Raw genomic sequence first — 8,805 nt, forward strand, 5'->3', positions numbered from 1 at the left:
GATAACAAAGGAAAGCTTGCACGTCCAGAAATAAAAGACTTGCTAAGGCCAAACAGGTTATTTCTGTAAGCAGAAGTATGCGCAAAGATTGAGGAGTCTTTGCTTATCTTTCTCTAGATTGCTAAGCGGTTTAAGGAATCCTGGAAGTCCAGTGTGGCAGAAGCTGAATCCATTCTTCCTGAGAGACCCAAAATGGCGTCTTCCGTGTCTTTGTCCATAGCTGATGCCTTCCATGATGCTTCCCCACTGGAAAGAGAGAATAAGACCCATCAAAACTTTCTTCCTGTCACTTCATCTGTCTCCACCCATACTGAGACGTCACACATGACCAATGGATCCATTCCATCCCCAGTAATTACACCCCCTGTTACAACTCCAACAAAGCCAAGCACTTTAAAGAAATCTTCTGGAAAGAAGAAACAGAATGAAGCATCAAAGGATACAAAAAGTAAACACTCTAAAAAGACATTGAATAATAGTCCTGACAAATCGGATAGAGACAGTGAGGAGTGCCCGTACTCTGACCTTGAGTCAGTCCCTAAAATTTTGTGTCCTAAAGCACTTGAACGTCAGCCTAAGCTAGTTCCAACTCAGCCGTCTGTTGTGGTTGTCAAAGAGGTAAAGAAGCAGCCTGAGATTCAAAGTGGTCTTTGGTTTAGCAAATCGAGCAAAGACAGGCGACCTAAAACAACCAGTCCAATGCCAGACCGCAGTCTCTTCAGTAAGGTCCCCTGTAAGAAAAAGAGCTCATCTGTTATTAGTAAAAAGACACCAGCTTCTTGTGCCTCCTCCTCTGTCAGTGCCGCCGCCAACGAGCAGTCAGGATTGTCGGACAAGCAGAAGACCACTGAAACAAATCTGCCTCCTGAACAGTCAGGAAATCTAAAGTGTAAAAACACTGTTGCTGCTAATGGGCACTTTGGTACAGCTGGTGGTGTGGGTGAGCAGAAGTCTCTAGACTCTGAGGATAGTGGTTGTTCAAAGGGTAGAAAGTCAGTTGCCAGTTCAGTGGATACCATCAGTGGCACATGTGGCCAGTTAAGTCTTTCAGACATTAAGAAGTCCTTAGAGGCCACCGTGAAAGATAATTTGAGTGATCTATCCAGGTTTTCAGAGAGTGCAAAGATTGTCAGTCAAACTGAACATTCTGATGCGACATCTACTAAAAAACATTATACAACTGAAAACATTGCTGAGGAGGAAAAAGAGAGCAAAAATGCTTCAGCATCCTGTTTACAAGATAAAACTACGGACCCATTAGGGTGGCTAGAAACTCAAACGAGTCTGGTCTCTAAATGTAGGCTACCCTTTGTCAAATTAATACGCAAGGACATAAAAGATAAGAAGATCTCAAACTCCAATACAACTATTCATTCCAAAGACCAACCTGGAAGCACAAAGAAAGAGAGAAGATCAGATACTAACATGACTACATTGTCATCCAAACAATCAAACTGGATGGATGGTCAGGGAAGAGCCTCAAAAGACGAGGTAGTCGCCTCCAAAATAAAAGTCTCAGTTAAGAAATTAAAAGCACGCGGCAAGTCAAGTATGGTTAATTTCTCATCAGAATCATCACATGAGAATATCATGACCTCAAATGTTTCCACTGAGGAGTTGGGTAGCCCAGAAACAGAGGGGATACCAGTTTCAAATGGAAGTCTGAGTACTGTGAGTTACTCATCCTCGAACCAGTCAGATCAGTTTGAAGGTAAAAAGACACCCGACTCTAATGTAACAAGCAAGTCTTCTGAACAACTGGTCAGACCAGACCAAGCAACCACATCTGTCACATCACATAGAACGACCGTTCCACCTTCTCACCAGCGTGCAAGGTTAGCATGTAGAAGAGCTTATTTTCCAGGACGTCCTTCCTCTGAGAAAACCAAGAAAGTGGCCTATAAATTAAAGCGTGGCCTAGATGAAGTGAATAAAGTCATGCAAGAGCAGCCTGCCCACCTCCCGGCCAGCAGTCGGCTGATGACTAGAGCGCTGAAGGCCATGCAAGAGGCTGAGGAAAAAAAGCGTGAAAAAGTCAAAAAGGAGGCTGAACAGAAACAACCCTTGAATAATTTTAGAAAATCTGAGGACCTGAGCTGCAGTCCCAAGGCCAAATCGGACTTTTGCACTAGTAAAAAATCTCCAAAATCACATTCTAATGACAGTGTTGAGTATGCGCCTGACAGTTTTTCCAGTTGTAGCAGCCCCCATTTGATTTTTTCTGATTCCAATGACTATGACACAGATGTTAAGAGTGAAGATGAAGACCTCTCAATTCCCTCAACTCCACCGATGGACTTTATACCTCTTACTTCTAAAGCAAAGGCAAAGAAGGAGGATCGCTCCTCAGACGCATGGTTATCGCATTCACCGTCTTCGCCATTTTCTTTTATAAATGCCTTTAAAAATGTTGAAGAGGTCTCTTTTCAGTCCGTGACAAATGTAAGCAATGGTAAACCCGTTTCTTTCAAGCCGGACACCAACTACAAGTTTAGCACCTTCCTTATGATGCTGAAGGACTTGCATGACACTAGAGAGCGAGACGGTGCGCCCTTAGAACTGGAGATTGGGCCACCAAGTGCACATGTTAAGGAAGAGCCTTTAGTGATGCCAGGGGAGGCTACACCTGCAGGACAAGATCAACAATTAGATTTTGTTCATAGCATCTCAAACTCAAGTCCAGATAAAACCATAGTCGCACATAATGAGGAAGGTCCGTATCAGATGTCCAAGAGGCCCTACAACAGACGGGGTAGCTCATCCAGGTGGAAAAAGAAAGCCAATCGCAAAGTGCCTTGTCGTCGCGCCAGGTCTGGGCCTGGTTTCCCAGGACTTGAGTCAGGAATGTCGTCCATGCCAGCAAAGGACTCTTCATCAACAGAAGATTGCTCATCAAAAATGCCGGGCATATGGGAGCAGCCTGGAGGTGGTGAAGGAGCAGTCGTGGTGACAGAGGAGGACAGTTGGAGCAGAGTAAAGGAGAATCTACAGATCATGGTGCCTTTGGAGCAGAAGGGTCGTGACATTGCACTGTCTTTGGAAAAGCCTAATGGGCTTGTGGACTGCACTAAGAAGAAGGCGAGCTTGACGCACAACACTGGAGAAGGTGACAAGGATCCGACAGGTAAGGAGAATTTAGTGTAGAGACCCCCACAGAGAGACTAAGCTGATTGGTGTAATGTAGAAGAAAGATAATGAAAAAAACTGAATAGAAGCCAGGGAGGCAAGGGAGAGCTAAAAGCAATTGGTTTTTAAAGAGGTTTTTGTGTGTCTCAAGTGCTCCACTAGCACCGGCTTTTTCAAGTGTATAAATGCATTCATATTAGTGTGTTTACATAAACTGCTAGAACAAGCAGAATGGTCAAAAGGTTAAGAGTAAAACCCTGAACTCTTCTCTCCCTCAGTGGTTGCCATCTTGGCTTAGTAGCAGAAACATAAGGATAATTTCAGCCAGTTGAAGGCTACATCATCAGTGTTAATTTTGATTAATGACAATTAATGACAGTCACACCATGTTTAAAGGCCATTTCTCCATCTCTTGTTTATTTTTTAGAATTTTGTTTTATTTGTTGTTATAAATGCCAGTACAGATAAACCGGCTAATCGCTAAAATCCTCAATGCAAATAACCAAAATATAGATGATGTTTGTCATGTCTTTGCTGTTTTTTTTGTTTGTTTGGGGGGGTTGTTGTTGTAAAGGTTGTGTCGATCGGATTAGCTTCGTAACCATGTGTACTCGTTACCCTTTGATTACTCAATTACAGAAGTACCTCATTTTGTTTAGATTAAATATTAAGCACACTGGCAAATACCTCCTTAAAAAAATAAATACTTCAGCCATTTTCAACTGCAAATTGCTAAACGTGGCCAATATCAGTTTTATACAATACGATTACGTCAAGTAAAACAACACTGTAACTAAAACCTGCCATAAATGTTGCCATGAGACAGTCAGACTGATATCAGTGTGTGAGGCAATTACATGCAGACGGTTTCTGATACAACAATTAACTGTGATAAATCACACATCTGTCACTCACTACATAGGTAGGAATTTCTGTTTATTACATTTGTTCTCAGCAATAATCAGAATACATCCAGTTCATTTGAGTCCCCTCAAGTTGTGCTGATTGGGAAAGACTCCTTCAGACTGATGGCAACATGTTGGCAATGTGTCTGCTTTTATAAAGTAGATGGTGAGTCAGTCCAAATTGGATTGTGACTGTTTGCAGAAAAGTTGCCTCCCATCGGGCAACCTGTGCAATCGCCTTGTGATTAGAAGTGGCCATTGGTGTGCAACAGCCTTAACGCTGGGACAACCATTTAGTCGCCACTAGTTGCAATTAGTTACAGAATATGAAAAAATTTCAATAAAAAAAAAATCAGTACAATTATCAGGCAGCTGGAGATGATAATCTTATTTATTTGGTTATTTGTTATGATACATGGATACATGCTGTCCTATTTTTACTTGCACAACTGAGCCATTAGCTTTCACTGAATTAGGGGGTTGTTTTGTCAAGCTGAGTCTTGGTTGATTTTTTTTTTAGGTTGAGCCAATTCACAAGTTTGGTCGGCTAACATTATCTGCATGTGATGAGCCCTCTTGTTCGTAGTATTCCCAGCAGGGGCGAGTCTACAGAGGGGGAGACAAGGGAGGGCAACTGCCCTCCCTGCTGTAGTGCCTTGCCCCCCTAGCTTTTGTTAACTCCATTTACACATAGGGGATTTTCAAATACTTCACTAAAGAGTGAAGTATTTGAAAATACTTACGCCTCTTTTGTGTCCCTGTAATGGTACAGTATCATCACGCAAAATATCGTGATGCTTTTCTGCATCTGTTGTTTTATTTTTCCCCAACCCTAGTTTATACAATAATGTGTATGAAATGAAAAATCTGTGTTTCTGAATAGTAAATCCTTTAACCACAGGTGTAAATCTGTGTGCACATTAAACTGCAGGTATAAAAGTAACAGTACTTTAAACTGTTAGGTTCAGTTCTGAATTCTGACTTGCCATTGAGGAATTAAAAAAAATATATAGCAGTCTGTTTCTGCTCATGTAATGGGTAGACTACTAACATAGTTAGTCTACCAGTTGTACAAATACTAGTGCTCTCAGTGTTAATGTCGTTAAAATGACGTTGACGCCATAACCGCATTAACACGGCAAATCTCCGTTAGTGAGTTAGCGCGAATCGCCCCGTGCGTGGGGCTGCACGGTGTCAATGCATTAGCGCGGTTAGCTCGTTAACGTGTTAGCGCAGTCCAGCCACACACACGAGGTGATCCGTTAACGACATTAACGCTGACAGCACTAACAAATACTGATGCTATCAAAGGGCTAAATAGGTCAAAAATAAATGTATATCTATAATCTTTTTAAAAATAAAATAAAATTTGTCCCCTTAGCACATAAACGAATAAGAAAACCAAGCAAGAGGATGATTGAATGGACTGAAGAGTACGACCAGATTTTCTCCGTGAGGAAGAAAACGAGAAAGCCTCTCCAGTTGATTGGAAAGGTAAAAATCACACAAAGTAAGCTCTTTTGTAAGTACACATTATTATATGAGCATAACAGTTTAGTATTAACCAGCCAGTGTAACTTTATACTGCTTCACACAACTCATGCAATCTGCTCTCTCAGGCCTCTCAACCCATTACCTCCATATCTGAACCCTCGGAGTGTGACAAGAGCATGCAAGTCCAGCCATCCTTGAACTTACTTCCCGAAATACAGACACCACCCCCTGAGGAAATCTGTGCAACGACGCCCTCTGACCTACAAATTCCCTGCACTGAAAACACACCTTCACAAGATGCACCTGTTCTTTCCATCGACACGTTAACCCCTCCTCCTGAAGCAGAACCTTCGCTACCAGAAAGCATCGTCAAAGACAATGGTAGGACTGTTTTTGTGTGCTTTTCTTTCTGAGGACACAAGTTCAGGTCAAGTCTCTGTGTAGACTGTGGTTGAAATATTATACGGTTAACTTTAAGATTTTCCTGCATTGGCGCTAAGAAGCCTGAACCATGACCAGAAATATGCAGATGTGTTGTAGACAGCGTTGTGGCCATAGGCACGGGTATCGACGTGCTCCTCTGCCATTTCAGTACTCATACCTTTCACACAGGGTCAACTTATACATGAACTCTTTTAATAAGTGCTGCTGAAGGTTCTACAAGTTAAAAGGTTCTTTCACTTGATAAGGGCAAGGCTTTTAAACTTCTCATTAGTGGTCATGATTGCCTTCAAATGGTAGTTTCTATTTGCCAGCATAAAAATAAATGTTTGACATCAGACAGAAAAGTCCTAGGAACTCAGTGAAGCTGTAAGAAGGATAATTGTAGATTTATAGAAGCTGTGGAGATCTATTGGAGTCCTTTCAAAACAACTGCAGATTCCATCATCAGTTCAAACAATTGTACATAAGTACACCTTATTTGGTTAAGTCACCACTTTGGATCTTCTGCTAGACCTTGTCAAACTGTCAGCCTCAGATGAGAGGAAGTTGGTTAGGACGTTCAGGAACAACCTAGGAACCATCAAAGGCTCAAGGCTGCTGTGAACTGGCAACTGGTGGAACACCAGTGTCGCTGTTCACAGTGAAGCCAATTTTACATCGACACGGAGTGAGAGGATGCCGATCAAGAAAGAAGACCGTGCTCCAAAATCAACGCCTTCAAGCTCAACTGAAATTTGCAGCTGCCCAGGTGAACAAGCCAAATGCTTTTTGGAGGACAGTTTAAAGGTCAAAGACAAAGATTGAGCTGTTTGGCCTCTAGACAAGAGGCATGTATGGAGGATTAAATGTGGAGCTGTCAAACCACATAAGAACACAGTACCAACTGGTGCATGCATGGTGGCGGTATCATTGTGCTCTGGGGCGATTTTGCTGCCTGTAGTACATTGCACAAAGTGGATGGAATAATGAAGGAGGAGGACTTCGTCTTCACCATCAACAGCTAGACGCTTGAACACACTTGGACACAGTTGGGTGTTCCAACAGGACAATAAACCCAAACACACATAAAAACTGGTTTTAAATGGATAAAGAAGGCTAACATTAGGCTTCTGGAATAGCGTTCTGAAAGTCCCGCCCTCAACCATGTTGAAAATTTGTGGACTTAAACAAATATTAGTGGAGACGTATTTATATATTTGACCCTGTGTGGATTAAAGAAAATTAAAAATAAATTCAAAGCCCAAAATTACCGCGACATTCATGCCGCTGATAAGCAGTAATAAACCTGTAAGCACAACTGCACTTAAAGAAAGGCAAACAGAAATGATACAAGAACTGGAACATGACAGGAATTCCCAAGAATTTGTAAGAATGAAGTTTGTGTTTTGTTTTAACAGGTTACAGTTCAGCGTGCAGTAAGTTAAGTGCTTAAAGTAAATACTGTCAGTAACACTGTAAAATGAGACCAGCTTAAGATGACTGGTTAAACAGGAGCTTTAACCAAATGAAGAGTAAATATTGTATTAAGCTTTATTCTTGTGCCAGTGATCTCATTACTGTAAACTATCAGTTATTATTAATAAAGCACTAGTTATTCACATATTTACACATACACAAGTATTTTAAGCACTTCCTGTCGAGCACACATAGATACAGTCAGAAGAAATGTGGGTTCATGCAGACCAGGGGAATAAACCACTGATGACCTAACATACCTCCTGAGCCACACATAGCTGCTGCAAATGGCTTTTTAATGTAGGAAAAACCTTGAGAGTATTCCACAGAGAACCAGTCACTTTCTGTTTTGTAGCAGGCTGATAATAGTCAGTTTTTATCATCACTTATGTTATTTGGTTAGTATCCACTGCTCCTACAAATGTGTGACGGAGCAAACAAAGTCTAATGCAGGCTGTCAGTGTTTCCACACATGGACTTAAAAATTTTCTAAAGCCACATAAAACTTTGATTTACGGGTGTGTTGAAAACTTGTGATGGTTAATGCTAATCTGGCTGTGACACTTGTTTTTCCAGGAAGCGCTCCTGTGCTGGAGAAGAAGCGCAAAAGAAAACCCACTCAGAAGATCCTGGAATACTGCCTGGAGGCCGAGGCATCAACAGGCCTCAAGAAGAAGGTACAGCATGTTTAATGAGTGTACATTTATTCGTTTGGTGTAATGTATTTGTACTGTGATGTGCCAGCTTATAAGATAGAGCTGTACATTTTATTTAGCGCAAAAAAATCCATTTACCTTCATAAAAGCATTACATCAGATTAGATTTTACTGAGTTAGCAATTATAATTAGAAAGAAAATCTTAGTTTCCTCCTATAGTATCAGTAGTACAGTGCCATGAAAAAGTATTTGCACATTTGTCATACTTAAATGTTTCAGATCATCAAGCAGATTTTAATATTAGACAAAGATTGACATCTGTCAGTCTGGAAAGGATTACAGAGATATTTCCAAGGCTTTGGGACTCTGGCAAACCACAGTGAGAGCCACAGATGAAGGAAACTTGGAACAGTAATGAACCTTCCCGGAGGTGGTCTACCAAGACACTAATGACTCCCCACGGATGTCACAAAAGAACCTGGAACATCATCTAAGGAACTGCGGGACTAACTTGGCTCAGTTAACCCTTTAAAGCCGGTCGGAGCGGGCACGCTCCGTTTTGCCTATTTTTAAATCCCTGTAGAACCGGAACCGTGTAAGCTAGCGCAATAATTTTTTTTGCATATGAAACCGGAGGAGTTGTACTTACATCTTATGCCATCAGCTTGTCCTAGGTCACGGTTTCCTAGGGCTGCTCAATTAATCGAATTTTAATCACGATTAC

The 8,805-nt window shown here is 41.5% G+C and overlaps 1 protein-coding gene across 1 annotated transcript in view; it reads left to right on the forward strand.

Annotated features, from left to right (window-relative positions):
* Positions 1-8,805, forward strand: part of nsd1b (nuclear receptor binding SET domain protein 1b) — a gene marked incomplete at its 3' end in the record, with an annotated part of 31,416 nt that overhangs the window by 8,840 nt on the left and 13,771 nt on the right. The window contains 4 exon segments of the mRNA XM_042221422.1: positions 118-3,124; positions 5,413-5,525; positions 5,651-5,906; positions 8,001-8,101. Coding sequence (XP_042077356.1) covers positions 118-3,124; positions 5,413-5,525; positions 5,651-5,906; positions 8,001-8,101 — 3,477 coding nt within the window.

This window comes from Haplochromis burtoni, unplaced genomic scaffold (genome assembly GCF_018398535.1).
Source record: "Haplochromis burtoni strain Fernald_Lab_line unplaced genomic scaffold, NCSU_Asbu1 Contig_66, whole genome shotgun sequence".
NCBI classification, from domain to species: domain Eukaryota; kingdom Metazoa; phylum Chordata; class Actinopteri; order Cichliformes; family Cichlidae; genus Haplochromis; species Haplochromis burtoni.